The following is a 16,502-nucleotide window of genomic DNA, read 5'->3' on the forward strand; positions in this document are numbered from 1 at the left end:
TATTTATTCTTTTCCCCACAACTATGCGCGATCTTCCTGCGCCGTGTGGGAAGACCTTTTCCTACTTCAGCAGCAGATCCCACAGGGCGTTGGGGTCGACGTAGTCGTGGTGTATGATGTTGACGAGCCAGGCGTCGTCGCGGGCGCGCTCGAGGAGGCGGGCGCTGTCGGTGCCCTTGTCGTAGACCTTGGCCCACTCGGCGTAGATGCCGAAGGCCTCGTCGCTCCAGGCGCGGAAGCTCATCTCCTCGATGATGGTGGGGGTGATGATCTCCTTGCCGGGGAAGACGCCCCAGGTGACGGCGTTGGTGCTGGCCTCCTTGGCCTCGCCGGCCAGGCCGCCCGTCATGTCCGACGACACAAAGTCGCCCGCCGCGTTGGCCGCGTAGAAGCACACCGTGTCCTGGACGTCGGCGCTCTGCAGCTTCTCCAGCAGCACCTTCCACTCGGCCGACGGCACGAAGAACTCGACAAACGCCTTCTGGAAGACGAAGCCCTGCTGCGGGCCCCAGCCGAACGTGGGATCCGACGACGGCAGGCCGTTCACGGCGGGTTGGGAGGCGACGGTCCACCAGCCCTTGGAGTTCAGCTTCACGAGCTGAGGCGTAATGGTGTCGGTCTCTGCGTTGAACTCCTCCTCGCTCCAGGGAATCGCCGACAGTTCGCCCTTGAGGTGCCTGACAAACAGCTGGCTGACGTCGTCTAGCTTCTGCGGGTGTCCCCAGAGGCTCAGCGCCTGCGCGTTGGACACGTGCAAGGTCGGGCCGTATCCGTCGATTTCACCATAGGCGGGAGATCTCGCATCACCCCATCTGCCATTGGGGAAGTCATCCCAGGTGGCCTCCCGGCCCAAAACACCCTCTCCTTCAGAAATGGCCAATGTGTTGGCTCTCGTATTTATCGGCTCCGCGGGTACGCTCGCCTCCGCCGCACTCGACTCATATTCGGGGTGGGAAGGGGTTCGGCCGGTGATGATGACGCGGTTTCGGGGGTCCGAGGCGATAGACGAATGCCTCCTCGAGCTGTTCCTAAGCGAAGCCAAGGGGGTATCGTAGGGCGACCCGTTGGAGCCGTTGATCTGAACGGCTGGGATGGTGGACGTGATATCGTCGATGACAGCCTCTTCCTCTATGTCAGGGGTGCCGGGCGGGATGAGCTCGGTCCTCTCGACGATGAACGAAACGGCCTTCTCCAGGTTCAAGGTGTAGAAATGGAAACCCTTGGGGCCAGGCGTCCTGCTCTTGACCTCCTTGACCTGCTCGACTATCTCGCTCAGAATGTCAACACCGACACTCTTGACCTTCTCGTCATCCTTCTTGACGGCATCCAGCCGCGACATCAGGGAGTCGGGTATCTTGGCGTGGCTGAGCTTGGTCGTCCGCTTGATCATCTGGTAGCTCTGGATCGGCATCAAGCCAGGTATTATGGGAATCGTCTTGAAGGCACCGCTGGGGTGCTCCCGAAGCACGCGTTCAAAGTTGTCGTAGGCGCCCGTGTCGAAGAAGAGCTGGGTCATGATGAAGTCGGCGCCTGCCTGCGTCTTCTCGACCAGATAAGGCAGATCATGCTCCAAGCTCTGGCCCAAGGGGTGGCTTTCGTCCGAGTGGCCCTCGGGGTATGCAGCCACTCCAATGCAGAAGTAGTCTCCGTGGTTCTTCCTGATATACTGGACCAGGTCGATGGCCCACACGAAGCCCTCGTCGATAGCATTTTCGGGGTCTTCGTTGGGGTCTTGATACTCTCGCGCTCGCGGAGGGTCACCGCGCAGCGCGAGTATGTTCCGTATGCCCAGGGCCTTCGCGTCCTCCAGTGCGCCATCGATCATCTTGCGGCTCATGTTGGTGCATGTCAGGTGCAGACAGGTCGTCAGGTTCAGTTCCCGCTGGCAGATTTCGGCGAGCTCGAGAGACTTGGTAGCGGTAGAGCCGCCGGCGCCCCAGGTCACGTTGACAAACAACGGGCGCAGGGCCCTCGCCATTCTGTCCAGGCGGTCGCGCAGGTTCGAGAAGCCCATAGCCGTTTTGGGCGGGAAGAACTCGAGCGAGAAGTAGTTCGCGTCGGCCGGCAAGGCGGCGATCTTGTCCGTGATCTTCTCCATCTTGGCTGTCGGCGCTGGGCTGTAAAGCTCAAGGACACAGTTGCTTGGGGACGCGGGGAGATGCGCGATCTTCTGGGTCGTCTGGTCGGGGTGTTGTCCCAGATCTACGCTCGATAAGGGACGGAGATCACGAGCCAGGGCCGAGACCGGAAGCAGCCTATCAAGCAGCTATCTCCAAAGATGCCGTGCCGGGAGACGGGAATATGTGGGATGAGGCCGTTCCAGGTCGCTCACTTGATGATCACAGACTGGCGTTCTCCCAGGGACGATGCCTAGGTGGTCAAGCTGCCGTCATTGTGCCACGGGTCTTCGTGGTCATTAGCTCGGTTGAGATTTCCACTGCGCTGGGCGGCGTGTCCCAGCGTGCCAGTGGGCTGGTGGCCAGGGACTGCCCCGCTACCGGCAGACATTTGGTGCTCCTTTGCCGCCCTCTACCCCTCCATTCTCTAGCTGCCCTGCGGCCGCCACGGCTTTTGATCCCAAGGCGGTGGATTCCCACATTATGTACCTGATGCCGGTGGGATATATTTGACTTCCACAGGGTAGTACAAGGGCGCCGATTTCGTCGGATCGAGAGCCCCAATCGTCCAGTGTCCATGAGCTGTCGTCACTCAAGATTCTGCCAGCGAATTTGGAGCCACAGGAGGTTGCGTGTGGATAGACTAGTCAAGCGGCAGAATCTCGTCATTCCTCGTGGCCGTCCACCTGTGACATCTTGCTTGCTGATACTCTCAGGTCTCAAGCGACTGCTATTGCGACCCATGCTGAATCAGTGTCAAAGCAGTAACGTGCTTAGGGGAAATACGGTCAGGTCAGGCTTCTTATGATGGTGCTCCGTACATCGCGACTGGCATAAGAGCGCGGTAGACCGTTGAGTTTGTATCGCAGCTTGGCAGTTGGTGCCTACGTATGCAACATAGGTACATACGTTGGGTGCGTGCTCTCACCCCAGACGCCCGTTCGGGCAATACACAGTAATATACTAGACGAAAGGGCGGCCAATAGGAGGGAATGGCTGCCATCCCTCTCAGAGCTAAGACGTAGCTGCATCGCCTTATCAGCCCGTTCCCTGTCTCAGAGGAGCAGGCCGTTAACGATAGCGCTTCCCATTTGTAAGCCGTAGGAAGGCGACATTGGATGGAACAAGATCCATGATACATGCCATTGATACCCCCGGGAGTGAATTCCGAATAGAGAGGCCCCATCCCAGATCTAGCAATTGTCTATTGCGCCCGTCTTTGTCGCCTCGCATCTCTATCTTCTGACACCCCCAAACCCACATCGCATGCTGGACCAGCCGGGTATCTAGCACCTCTCAAATGTCTTTCATCAAACCTTACGCGATGGAGGATCAACTCGGGGCGCCCATCCGGAGGGCCGATGCGGCGAAGCCCTTGCCCAAGGATATGAGCCACCACTACTCCGATGTCACCAAGGCTCGCGTGCCCAGTAAGATGAAGGAGTACTACAAGTACTTCCTGATTCCTGGCATCGGTCAACTCGCTGGAGGTATGTATATGCGCCGTCACCCCTGATCTCGAGCTCTTGGAGCTGACTTTCTCACCTACAGGTCTTCCGAATGCCCGCTTCTTTCCCTTTGACACCCTCGAGGCGCAGACGGCCAGGCCCGACAGATGGACGCCCTCGCCGAACCACCCGAGCGCCGAATCGCTGTCGACCCAGCTGGCTTCCTCCTCCATCTCCGGCGCAAAGTCCAAGGCGGACCCCTCCATAGCTTCACACATCACAGTCCCGCAGTTTGCTAGTGCATCGGATCCGTTGAAGAAGATCGATCTGGCCTCGGCGCTCCAGTATGGGCAGGCAAATGGCTATCCGCCTCTCCTGTCGTTCATCCGCCAGTTTGCGCGCGACTGTCTGCACCCCAATGTGCCCTACCAAGGCGGCCCGGAAGTCATCTTCACCGATGGCTCCACAGATGGCATGGCGAAGACGTTGGAGCTGTTCAGCAACCACTGGGTGCCCGGGAAGAATGATGTTTCCGAAAGGCCTGGCCTGCTGAGCGAGGTCTTCATGTACGGAAACGTCCTGAGTCAGGCCTCACCCAGAGGTATCCAAATCGTCGGTGTTGAGATGGACGAGGGCGGTATGGCTGTTGAGGGCCCTGGGGGCTTGGAGGACGTGCTTGGGAACTGGGACTACAGCAAGGGAAAGCGGCCACACATGATGTATACTGTGACGTACGTCTCACCTCTTGTTCACCTTGCTCCTTCTCGGATGAATATTCGAGACCCAACTTACTGACTTTTGCGACAGGATGGGCCACAACCCTACTAGTGGTGTCCTCTCCCTGGAGCGGCGCAAGGAGATTTATGCGGTCTGTAGCAAGTATGATGTGATCATCATCGAGGATGATCCCTATTGGTACCTCCAGTACCCTTCAGCAGAGCGCGAGGAGGCGAAGGCTCGTGGTCTACCGATTCCGGAACCAAAGGCCGCCAACACGTTGCAGAAGAAGTCGGGCTATCCGTTCCTGGACTCTCTCGCTCCATCGTTCCTGAACGTCGACACCGACGGCCGCGTTGTTCGCCTCGATACCTTTTCCAAGACTGTCGCCCCTGGATGCCGCGTGGGTTGGATCACCGCCGCCCCGGAGATCATCGAGCGTGTGCTCCGCATCAGCGAGGCCTCGACCCAACAACCTTCGGGTTTCGTGCAGTCCGTGCTGGCCGAGTCGCTCATTGGCTCCCAACCCGAGGCTATCGCGCGCTTCGCCTCGCGGTCCGCCCGGGACAAGGTCACCTTCTCGGGCTGGCAGATGGACGGCTGGGTGCGCTGGCTGGCCGGCCTGCGCGGCATGTACGAGCGCCGCATGAACCGCATGTGCTCCATCCTCGAGGAGGGCGCGTACCAGCTCAAGCAGTCGACGCCCGTCCGCGACGCCGACTCGGACTGGGGCGTCATCTCCAAGACCAAGCTGTACGAGTTCGACTGGCCGCGCGGCGGGATGTTCCTGTGGCTGCGCATGCGCTTCGAGAAGCACCCGCTGTGGCAGGCGACCGGCTCCAAGGGCAACGTCATCAACGGCACCGCCCTGTCGACGGCCCTCATGGTCTTCCTGACCACCAAGCCCTATCTGGTGCTGGTGAGCCCCGGCATGATGTTCAGCGCCACGCCCAAGATCCGCGAGGAGCGCGGCTGGGCCTACTTCCGACTATGCTTCGCCGCCGAGAGCGAGGAGAACATCGACAAGTGCTCCGAGCGCTTTGTCCAGGGCGTGCAGAAGTTCTGGCGGATCAAGAAGGTCAAGGAGCTCGAAGATATCCTGAGCGAGACCGAGGCCGCCAGTGCCCAAGACAACGAAGGTCTAATTGACTTTGGCAGCTGGATGGGATGTTAGGAGATACCGAGGACGGAGCGGTGCTACCAACAGGATGTTCTTTGTGGCTGTATCGAAACGACTTAGATGTGATTACGAGGGAAATAGGTGTATGCTACCAGATCAAGGGCAATAATCTGGCTCAGCCGACACACTCACTGTGTGGTTCTGATGTGAAAGATATAGTAGATGAGACAGCAGCGGCCCATAGCAAAGTTGATTGGGCCTGCTAGCCTAACAGCAAAGAGATTGACGAATACATTTACCGCACGCTCGATGATATTTTACAGTGAAACGTGGTCCTCCATCCAGAGCAGCACTCAAGCGAAGTGGTACAAAGGCGTGGGCGAGGTTCAACTACCTATCAACTATGTCGAACCGGCTGGAAATGCGGTCAACTGCGCAAGTGAGTGCGGCAAGGGAGTGCTTGGTGGCACCACATCCCGGGGGGTCATTGGACCAACACCAGCATTATTTACCGCATGTCTCATTCTAGGTGCATGCCACACGAGTTTGCATAGAAGAGGGATCAAAGGCAAATCTGTAATGGAGCAATATTCTCGATCCATTGCTGCTACATAGCTATCTACAGACTGCAATACCGAACGCCAGATTGCATGGTCCGGCTGCAGAGACCATTGGCTGACTGACTGACTGACTGACTGACCGCACAAATGAGACGCGTCTCTGCCATACATGCTTCTTTCTCAAAGAGCAAGAAAAAGGAATCCGGGTATACTTTTGGTGCGCGTGAAAGAGGAAATCGGATCGCGGAAGGGGAGTATTGCGCAAACATGACGTGTGAACTGACAAAGCGTGGCCACAGGAGATGCCAAACCAGAAATTGCGAAAGAAGAATAATCCATAAAGACACGCAGAGTCCATCAAGAGCCAATTCCACCAATGACTGGACACTGCTGTCCAAGCCACTGACTGTACCAACCAGGTCCACTCGTAGTAGGATGACGCAAGCTGGAAATTGACTGCAAAAAGACTGACTTGCTCGGACTTCCTTCTTGTGTTCGACACATGGCAGAAACGACAAGCCGGCTGGCGTCGTTTGCAATCGAAATTATTATAGGATCCTCAAGGTTAGGGGCTGCATGCCAGTCTTGATCGAGGCAAAGAAGCCGCAATGTGTTGGGAATGCAGAAGACGAATGGGCAACACGAAGGAAAGAGGTACCGTTGTTCAGTATGTTTTTGCAGACACTGAACATCATTAAGAGCTAAAGGTTCGACAGAATGCCTGCTGACAGGCAGTCGGGTGGAAAGGCTTCAACTGAGAGCGAGGTCTGAACGCAACAAACGCAGAGAATCGCATGTACTCTATGAGGCTTGCCAAATCATGCCAAGCCGCAGGAGGTGAGCCACTGCTCAGACTCAGACCTCGCCTTCTGAGAGGTCGGCATTCTCGTTCTGGTACGTGAGGTCGAAATAGCCCTCTGTCGACGTACTCTCGAACGGATCCTTCTTAATGGCCACCGATCGAGGTTGAGCGGGGTTGACACGCATGCTGCTGCTCGCCGAAAACTGGGAGGCGTTGATCTCCATAAGATCGTCGTCATCATCGTCATGGTCGGCGGCGGCAGTGTTGGGATTCATGTTGCTGCCCGGTCGAGCAGCGGGAGCTGCCTTTGCAGAGTTGCTAAAGCTGGTGTTGGTCGAGTACGCGCCCATGCCATCAGCGCCCATACCGAAGGTCGCCGGGTCGGGGGCATCGGCCACCGAGTAGTCATTTGTATGGCCGCCATTGGTGAAGCTTTGGGGGGTGTAATGACGACCGCGAGCGCGGGAAGGAGAGGCCGGAGCATCGTCCTCGGAGTTGGACGCACTGTTGTTAACCTGATACGCTGCGTTGGGAGTCTCTCGGGGCTTAGGCCTGGCCGACGGGGTGGTGACGTCCATGTGGTCGTAGTCGACATCCGGGGAGTCCTCGTCGTCATCATCCAACTCTACCAAGCGCGCCTTCTTGCTGGCTCGGCCGCCCGTTGTGGCGGGGGCCCTCTTGGCAGAGCCGACGTCCTTGATCCTACGGGCAGCAGGAGTCGTCGGAGCGGAGCCGCGTCGCTTCTGGGCCTTCGCTTCTCGATCGTAGCGATGGGCGGTCCCAATCGTGACCTTGGAAGGGTCCAAGCCCTTCTTCACTGCCTCCTGCTGAGCCTTTCCCGTGGCTTTGACCTCGCGGAAGTGGAAATCCAAGCTGCCCGGGGTCGACTCGCCAAAGAGCTTCTGGATCTCTGTAGGTGTTCAGGTTAGAATAGGGTTAAAAATCCCATAAGGCAATAACCACAACTAGACAGAAAGTGAAGACAACATGATAACTGAGGGATCCTCACTAGAGGCCATAATACAGTTTGGTGAACAAAGGAGCACGGTGTTATTACCCTTGGCATCTGTAGGCAGATCCGATGGATCCTTGCCGCCTTTGAGCCACTGCGCCTGAAGCTTGGCCAGCTGCTTGATGGGACGAAGCCGGTGGTCGACAGAGGAAGGTGTCGCCTGGCTGCCGATGTGATCCGCAATAGCTGAGGTTGCTCAAGAATCAGCCCGCGAGTCGGTGCGCCCAGGGAGAGCTCGCGAAAAGCATTTTGACCAAGGGTTTCAAGGCAAGAAAATGACAAAGGGAACAAGAGAAATTAGATATAGTAAAATCAACAATATCTTACCCTTGAAATCCAGCCTGCATCCTGTGGAGGCAACGACGGCGGCGAGCAGGCGGGCCTGCGCCTCGTAAGTGCGGAAGTTGGTCGGAGGCACCATGTTGCGTTGGTGGTATTAGAGATGAGAGTGGTGCTTGTGGTGAGGTGTGATGAGGTGGTGTTGCATAAGGTGAAAGGGATGAGACGGGTTGAGTAGATGAGGCGAACAGTTCAGATTGACGATGTGGGTGTGAATGATTGTTGCGATGTAGTGAAAATATGTTGCTGTGTCGACGGGGGTCAGTTATCCAAACAGCTGTTGCTTGTGCGGGTAACGAACGAACAAGAACAATCACTGCGACCGGGGTTTCTCGGCGAGGGGTAAGTCAGCACTCCAGTATCGCAGCTGGGCGACTATATATGATCCCCAGCTATATAGAGGGAAGTAGCTCCAGCTGCCACAAGACTGAATGAAGGATCAAAACATCAATATCGTCAAGATAAGAGTAGGACCAGGACTGTCGAGGTGGCTTCGACGTGACGAAAGAGGCAAGGCCCGGCAAGGAAATATCGGTACGCTCAAAATGTCGAGACGAGACAAGAGACCTGGGCTAGGTCGGACTGCCGTTAGTCGAGAGAACGAAGCCAGACACAACAGCTCGCTGAAGAGAGAACAAAGTCTGTTTCTGTAGAAGTTTGACGAAACAGGAGAAAAGGAAGACAGTGAATCTTGTCACAACTGACTGGGGATAATTGTGAAATCGGATTCGACGAAAAGGAGTAGCTGCCGTTGGCAGGTGTGTGATAGAAAAAAGAACAATGGAAAGAGGTCATGAACGACCCGCGAATGATGGAAATGGGATATTCGACCGAGGCATAAACAAAGATCGGGAGACGCGCGCCAGTTGTCCTAAGACTCTGACATATCTTTGCAGGTGCAGAGATATGACTGCAGGTAGTCGTGCCTCGATGCCCCAACCAGATCTTCATTACTGCTGGAGCGAGGGGTGGCAAGATGATTGTGTGGACGAAAGAACGCTTGAAATGGGGAGGAATTGTCTTCTTGCCGAGTTCGAGGCGTTGTTATATATACATGGGCATCGAGCAAATATGCAGGAAACAGTGAACAGCACTTGCGTTTAGATGTCATGGACAACATAACATGGCTGGCAAGCACCGATCAAAAGAGGTAACCTCTGTGAAGGGAGAGAGAAAAGGGGGGAAACGAGGCTATGCACATATCGACTTACAGGAATGTAGAAAAGACAGAGTTAACCTGTGATACGGCCGGCCCAAGATGCAAGACTTCTGCGTCTTCAGAGAGTGCTGAGAGCTTATGAGATAACTATGGATGTAAAGCAGTCATGGACTGGTGAAGGGTCGATAATGGGGAAAAGGTTAAGTATAGACTAAACTACTAACATGTCAGTATTCGACTCTCCTGCATGCGACTGGTAGACAAGCAGGAAGACTGGGCCAAGGGGCATGGGATGTCTGACGGTGGGGTTGGGGCACCGGAGTTGACGTTGTCCCAGACTTGCCATGACTAGTGGCACTATATAGACAAGCCAGCCAGACCTCCTATGTATAGCTGCACTAAGGAAACGGGGTTGAGACAGCTAATTGGCCAGACATGCACGTTGAGAAAGGGCCACGACTTACCTGCGTGAGTCTTGGAACTCGGCCGCTGAATCTAGACCTAGATGGTAGAGCAAGGTAGAACTTTCACTGGCAAAATTAGAGACTATGGCGAGCTTGTGGAGATAAGATGAATGAAGAAGCCTGACAAAGAAGGCCAGAGCAGTATTCCTGAAAGATTTCAGAGGACGTGGCTGGGGGTTAAGCAGACTAGGGGTGCCCAAATTGCTTTTTCGCGCTCGTGAAGAGCCGTGCAGCTGGGTGCGAGCTTGTTAGATGGGTACTTCGAGTTGACTGCCGGTTTGAGTCCCGTCAATCACACCGTAAACTGAAATCGGCACCAATACAGCCAGTGGTCAATTTGATTGCTTGGAATTATCTGAGGTTCTTCTTACTAAAATTCAAGTCGCAATGTGGCGTAAAATGTTGAAGCCAAGATGCAAGCTTTGTACTGTCGCAACATAACTTCACAGCTCGCTCACAGGTCAAGGGGAGCCATGAGTCCACTTCGCCCCAGCGAACGGACATGGCATGAAAGGCTTTCTGTATCTTGAGAGCCTCACCAGCAATTGACCATAGTAATTCCATTCCTTCCTTGCATGTTATGATATCAATTAGAAGGGTTGATTGGTTGTCGCACTTGATGCGACTTCCAAACTCGTACAGTCTCACGGTGGGTCTGAATGCAGAAGCATGTCCAAGCGAAAAATGCCAAGTTATTTATTGTCTATATCTAATATGTCTTCTCCCCCAGAGGAGTCCTCCTCCCAGTGGGCGTTGACCTCCCACTGGACATGCGAGGAAGGTGCGGCTTCATGCCAGCATAAGGCCACTGCTGGGGCCTGCTGGCGGGCTCATTCTCGCCATACATGAGGTATTGGACGCCGAGCATCAGGTCGCACCCGGCCTGGAACATACCACACACCTTGAAGGCCAGAGGGATCTCGGTGGTGGACGTGAAGAACCAGTACATCTTCAGTGTGTCTCCGAGGATCCAGCTGACCAACAGGGAGAGGCGGAACCCGCGGCACGACTGCGACCTCGCATTGGCCAGCAACTGAGGGATGGGCAAGGTTGCCTCGACTCCCAGGCCGATGATTCCGAGAAGCCCCCAGTATGTAGGATATAACGAATCGAAGGGGGCGATGATCAGCTCGAGGACGGTCAAGGTGATGAATAGGTATAGCAGGAATTGCCAGTATCTAGTAGTGCGTTAGCCACGCTCGCTCGTATTGATAACACACCAGTGAACACATACGGCTTGGGAGACCGCCACTGCCAGAAGTTGTAAGGTCTTTGTATCCCCATGAATCCGTCCTGGGAGCCAGCGAAGGGAAGGGCAGCGTCGCCGCCGCGCGAGGAATGGGACGGGCGGTGGTCAAGGGCAATCTTGAGCAAGATAACCTGCATGAAGATGTTTGTAAAGGCCTGGATGAGCAGGGCAATGTCGTATTTCGCGCCGAACCAGTAGAAGATCCTGGAGGGAAAGGGAGTCAGTATTTCAGGAGGTCCGGAGGGGGGCCAGGAGACAGAATTGGTGCCGCGTCTTACCTGAACATGCAGGCCACGAGCATGATCAGAGGGATGTCGAGCGAGAAGCCGGCGCTCGACCTCTTGCGGTGCATCGCCATGGCCTGGTCGGCGTACGAGATGATCGGCGACGAGATGAGGAAGATTGGCGCGGCGTAGCCGGCCAGCGTCTGTAGGAACGGCATCGTTCGCGGCGGCGCGTCACGGGCGGTCGTCGACGGGGGAAGTCGGTGGCGTCGGCAGCAGTCGGCCTCCAAATGGGAGGGATTTGAGAGGATTCCCTGGTGGACTGTGACGGGGGACGCGCGCGCGGTGGTAAGAGGAGGATCAGGTATAGAAGCCGGTCCCTTTTTTACAAGAAATCCATGTGGAAAAAAACCACCGCGAAGCAACAGGAGCTAAATTCGGCGACTGGTATGGAGCACTGCGTACGATTCGGGCCAATTCAGATTGCGGATCCCAATGTCTCGTCACGTCACTCGGAAATCTCTCTGCGACCAGGCAAGCCAGGGGGGACGATTGTCGACAGTGGATCGCGAGATCCAGCTTTTTTGTTGTATTCAATGCTTACGGGGGAGTTAGACCAAGGCGCGGGTGGACCGGGATCGCCAGTAACACTTGAGTCGTCTCTCGTGGCGTTTCCTGTTCCTGCATCTAAGTGAAGCGTGACCAATGGCGGCGCTGTGGAGACGGTGTTCAGTTCGTTAGCAGTGCCGGCTGGTAGGTTACGCCGACCTTCGGGGGCAGCATAGCGAGCCGCACCGTGGAGCACGTTCCCGACTCAGGGGCTTCCTGCGTAACAGGACTGACTTTTCGGCCTTGCCTCGAGGAATAATTTAGTGTTACCTACTTGCCTACTCCAGGTCCATCTTTCAATGAAAACGGTACAAGCGGTTATTGGTGCCTCAAGTTCCAATGTACCAGTAATGAATGGCACCCACAGCTTCAGCATCCTATAGACACATCGACGTCCGGTCACGCTTGAATATAACGTGTTTAAGTGGTCACACAAGCCGCTTGACCATATTGTCCATGAAACCTCATTTGGAAGACGCCTAGGAATTAGGAATTACATTTTAGCAATTAAAGTCCTTGCCTATACTGGGTTTAGTATATCTAAAGCTTAGCAGTGGAAGCAGGCGGAGAAGACCGGATTACAATATGTTTATACCCCATAAGCAAACTTGACATGTTGAGTATCGCATACATCGAGAGACAGAAAGAAGCCTGATGTCTCATTTGACTTGCTCAAGTTGAAGACAGTTATGCCTTGGTATATTGTTGTACCGTTTGTCTACTATCTATTTAGAAAGTCCGTTTCCCCCTCCTGTAGGCCTCACCAGATTTGTACAAGAATCTTACACTAAAACAAAACACCAAGAACATGCGGGAGCGACCATTATGACATGGAATCAACAAAAAATGCCGGAGAGGTCATGGCTCATCATAACTCCCGATCCAAATGCTCCAAACACCCGAAGGGATGCATGCAATGCCTGCAGCCACGGTACGCCTACTCTCCAGGCGTGCCCTTCCACAATTACCAATCGATTTCCTTCCGGTCGTCCTCCTAGCAGTCCTCCCCAACTCCACCATTCCTTATTTAACATCGGTTTCTGAACGGGGTGCCTGTATGTTCAATGACTGTAGTGTACTCCGCTCATCAGCCCATAGCAGCCCCTGATTTTAGTTGTGTGCTCCTTGCGTGTCGAAGCTTGATTACATGTTCGGCCAGCGAAGCCGCAATCCGTCCACCCAGCGTCCGTAGAGGACATCAGAGAGCTGCCTGGAGTGCTCCATACCAGGCTGTGGTTCGCGGCCGGGGTATTTGGCCATTAGCGCTGCCTTCTCCCGGTCGATAGCCTTTTCAGGACTACCGTTCGCATCAAACACCACGCTATCCTGGCGTCGTCGATGGCTCTTCAGATGAGGGTTGTTCGACGCGAGAACCAGTTTCGTCGGGCTGTGGTTAGGTGTGCTCTTAATTATCACCGTTCCTTGGGGCGTATCGCTGTCTATGCTCTTCATCGAGCTGGGCCTTGGGAGGAAGGCGTTCGCGAGCTTTGAATCTTGCGAGATGGAAGCCATGAGACCTTGCATCATGTGATACGCACCCTCCGGGTCCACCGCATTCAGGCCTGCAAAGGCGTCAGAGAAGTTGGCGAGAGCCTCTCGCCTGGCAAGAGACGACGTCTGAGCGTGCAGCTCGGCAAGCGTAGGTTCCACTGCCTTCGCATACAAGCGGCGACCAAGCACCGCTTCCTTGTTGTTGGCTTCCGTAGTCTGTGGGTGTCTGTTCTCGTTTGTGAATACATCGTCCGACTCAGGCCATGAGACCTGTCCAGAAGTGGAGCTGTCAGAGGGCACTCTCTTGAACAGGCGCTGGGATGAGCCGGCGTTTCCAAAAGACATGTCTGGCTGGAGCGGCTTCTTAAGGGCTGGGCCTGGCGGACCTCGCATAGATCCAGTTCCAGACATCTGTGCAAAGGAGTGCTGTTTGCGGACGGTGTTTGTGGCCTTTCGAACGGTTGACGGGGTTGCAGCCGGCGACGATGACTGCAACGGCCCGTCCTTGACGTCTAATCTGTCCAGCCTGCGCATGGCGTCCTCGGTGGAGAAAATAGACGATGGTTTCCGAGACTTGACGGTTGTCTTCCTGGGGGCGACCGATCTGACCGTGTCAAAGACCCACTCGTCCTGCTCATCCTTTGGCGATATTGTGTGGAGGGTCTCTTGGTAGACAGCCCGGCTTCTCCTGCTCGTCTTTGAGGCGTCGTGAGAGCGTCGACGCTCGATCAGCTCTTGCAGTGCCTCCACCTTGCCGGCGTAGCGGATGAATCGATGCTTCAGCATTTCCTTCGCCGAAGGCCTATAGTCGGGGTCTTTCATCAGGCACTCGGAGACAAAGTCCTTGAAATCCTTGGAGAAATTGCCCTCGAGGCGAGGCGGGGGGTTCTTGGGAATCTGGAAGAGCGCCTTCATGGGGTGGAGGTCGGCATGGGGCGGCTCTCCGTGGGCCATCTCCAGCGCGGTGATGCCGAGAGACCAAATATCTGCCTTGAAGTCGTATCCGGCTTGTTGGATAACCTCGGGTGCCATCCAGAAGGGAGTGCCAACGAAGGTGTTTCGTTGCGACTTGATGTTGGTCAATTGGGCGGCCACACCAAAGTCGGCCAGCTTGACCTTGCCCGTCTCTGACAGAAGCACGTTGGCGGCCTTGATATCTCGGTGAATCTTGCCCTCTGCGTGGAGATATTCGAGTCCAGTTAGGAGTTCGCGGCAAATGATGGCGATGTGGGTTTCGCTAAAGGAGCAGGGCTCGGGCTTGAGCTGCGCGTCGAGTGGCGTTAGCATGCACTCGGCGGGAAGAGGTTGAACAAGGGGCTGCCTACCAAGTCCAGACATGAGCCGCCACCAAGATACTCCATGACGATCCATAATTTGCTGCCGCGCAAGAAGCTGGCCCGGTACTGGGTAACATGAGAGCTGGCGCATGTGCTCAGCACCGATATTTCGGCTTGGATGTCTTGAATATCATCGTCCGTCGACTCGAGGTCGATCTGGGATATGCAAGTCAGCGTTGGCCGCTGGGGGGCGGTAGAGGATTTGGCGATGGGTGGAGTTTGACTTACATGCTTGATGGCGACAACCTCTCCCGTCGCCTTCTCGATACCCTTGTATACTACTCCAAAGCTGCCACCTGCAGGGAAAAGTCAGTGGGACGAAATCCTCGGGCAGATGATATCGCAATCATCAGACGTGTACTCACGACCGAGTTCCTCGAGGACTTGGTAGTGGCTTGCGATAGCCTCATCCGCCATGTTGTCGTGGAAAAGCAAGCGCAAGGCACTTGATGTAAACAGTGGTGCAGAAGTGAACCAGTGAGCCCGGGGACGACAACCATGAACAGGACTCGAGCAATGGCAGCAACGGAGCAGAGAGATGGCAAGGAGAACGAGCCTCGACGCAACACAGTACAGCACAACACAACGCAGCGCAACAACTTGAAGCAGAGGAAGACTGTCTCGGAAGGAGTTGTTCGGCGCTGCGCAGGCGGATTGGCGACGGTGCAGCTGATATTGGTGGTGCTCGATGGGGCCTCTGGGGCGCTGGGGTGCCTGGTTTGTGACCTTGCTCGTTGCTAGGACAATCCAATCTCAGCTTGCGGGGAGCTTGGGCCCTCGCCCTCGGAGAACCCGCGAGGGCCCAGTGGGTTGGACCGTACGCTGGTCATCGATTCGAGTTAGCCCTTTTCCACCTGCGACGACGGCACGAAATGACGGCAGGCCACAAGTCGCGGGTCTGGCAAATTGATTTCTAAACTTTTTTTTTGTTCTCTAAAACTCCTTCAGGTTGACTGTCGGTGTAGTATGTCACCGCATGGTCATGGGGGTGTTATCTTCTAGCTACCCACAGACGAACGCATCTCGCACGACAACACATCGAATGGGCGGCCTGGCGCAACTAACGTGCATGCCAGCACTGCAGCAGTGGGTGCATTAGCTAGCCTATGACGCCCGCAACCCGCAGCCCGCAGCCTGTAGCTACCCATACATAGCTACCTTACGGTACCCACAGCGGTTGTCAGGCTGTAGGATGGGGCCTTTCCCCGATATGCAGGGCGGATCTCAGGCGGCCAGGGATAGGGGGGGCTTGTGATGCTTCGATCCCCATTGGCGGGGGTGCGATTGAAGATACCCGTTTTGGGCGCATGTGGTACCGTACTATGGTAGTTGATGGCACTCATCTCATCAGTCCAACCCGACTATTGGCACCTTGGGTTGCTGACGCAGCGGGCAGGCCCAGATTGTGCCCAATCTTGCCTGGTGACCTGTAGCAGAGAGGAGACGCAATGACAAGGAAAGAAATGGATTCCCAGAAAGAAAGGAAAAATCGATACTCAGCTCCGAAGCGGTCAACTGGCCTCGGTGTGATGAAACGTCTGAGGCTTTCCTTTCGCAAAGATGCGTTTGGTTATGGCTACCAACATCCATGAAATGCAAGCATCCGGGATTCAGCTAGGGACTACTATGTACAGAGTAGGTAGACTCAGTAAGCTAAGGTTGGTCTAGCACTGACCAATTGCATCACCAGGTGGGGCCCAGGCCATGTGTCTCTGGGAGTTCGCTGTCGCAGAGGCGTCACCCAGCAACGGGGCGGTAAACAAGAGGGGCACGATCCGGATCGTAGCTCGGGGCCCCCCCGCCAGTAGTCACCAGCACCAGCCCACGAAGGAGATATCCCCATCCCCATCCCCA

General features: G+C 55.5%; 5 protein-coding genes across 5 annotated transcripts; 1 reads left to right on the forward strand and 4 right to left on the reverse strand.

Moving 5' to 3' along the window:
* Nucleotides 1-61: 61 nt before the first annotated feature.
* JN550_009453 (uncharacterized protein) lies at nt 62-2,098 on the reverse strand (the record flags this gene model as incomplete). Its single annotated transcript, XM_049321528.1, has 1 exon — nt 62-2,098. The coding sequence occupies one exon, from the start codon at nt 2,096-2,098 to the stop codon at nt 62-64; it is 2,037 nt and encodes a 678-aa protein (XP_049168608.1).
* A 1,343-nt stretch (nt 2,099-3,441) lies between these two features.
* Nucleotides 3,442-5,456, forward strand: JN550_009454 (uncharacterized protein; the record flags this gene model as incomplete). Its single annotated transcript, XM_049321529.1, has 3 exons — nt 3,442-3,607; nt 3,669-4,296; nt 4,373-5,456. 3 exons carry the CDS (start codon nt 3,442-3,444, stop codon nt 5,454-5,456), a joined length of 1,878 nt encoding a protein of 625 aa, XP_049168609.1.
* A 1,361-nt stretch (nt 5,457-6,817) lies between these two features.
* JN550_009455 (uncharacterized protein) lies at nt 6,818-8,197 on the reverse strand (the record flags this gene model as incomplete). Its single annotated transcript, XM_049321530.1, has 3 exons — nt 6,818-7,674; nt 7,822-7,962; nt 8,104-8,197. The coding sequence occupies 3 exons, from the start codon at nt 8,195-8,197 to the stop codon at nt 6,818-6,820; spliced, it is 1,092 nt and encodes a 363-aa protein (XP_049168610.1).
* Nucleotides 8,198-10,447: 2,250 nt separating this feature from the next.
* JN550_009456 (uncharacterized protein) lies at nt 10,448-11,429 on the reverse strand (the record flags this gene model as incomplete). Its single annotated transcript, XM_049321531.1, has 3 exons — nt 10,448-10,916; nt 10,973-11,191; nt 11,266-11,429. 3 exons carry the CDS (start codon nt 11,427-11,429, stop codon nt 10,448-10,450), a joined length of 852 nt encoding a protein of 283 aa, XP_049168611.1.
* Nucleotides 11,430-12,963: 1,534 nt separating this feature from the next.
* JN550_009457 (uncharacterized protein) lies at nt 12,964-15,065 on the reverse strand (the record flags this gene model as incomplete). The annotated part of the gene is made up of 4 exons (XM_049321532.1): nt 12,964-14,574; nt 14,637-14,804; nt 14,877-14,944; nt 15,014-15,065. 4 exons carry the CDS (start codon nt 15,063-15,065, stop codon nt 12,964-12,966), a joined length of 1,899 nt encoding a protein of 632 aa, XP_049168612.1.
* Between the last annotated feature and the right edge of the window lie 1,437 nt (nt 15,066-16,502).

The sequence above is a fragment of the Neoarthrinium moseri genome (genome assembly GCF_022829205.1).
Source record: "Neoarthrinium moseri strain CBS 164.80 chromosome Unknown scaffold43_Wmoseri_CBS_16480, whole genome shotgun sequence".
Taxonomy (NCBI): domain Eukaryota; kingdom Fungi; phylum Ascomycota; class Sordariomycetes; order Amphisphaeriales; family Apiosporaceae; genus Neoarthrinium; species Neoarthrinium moseri.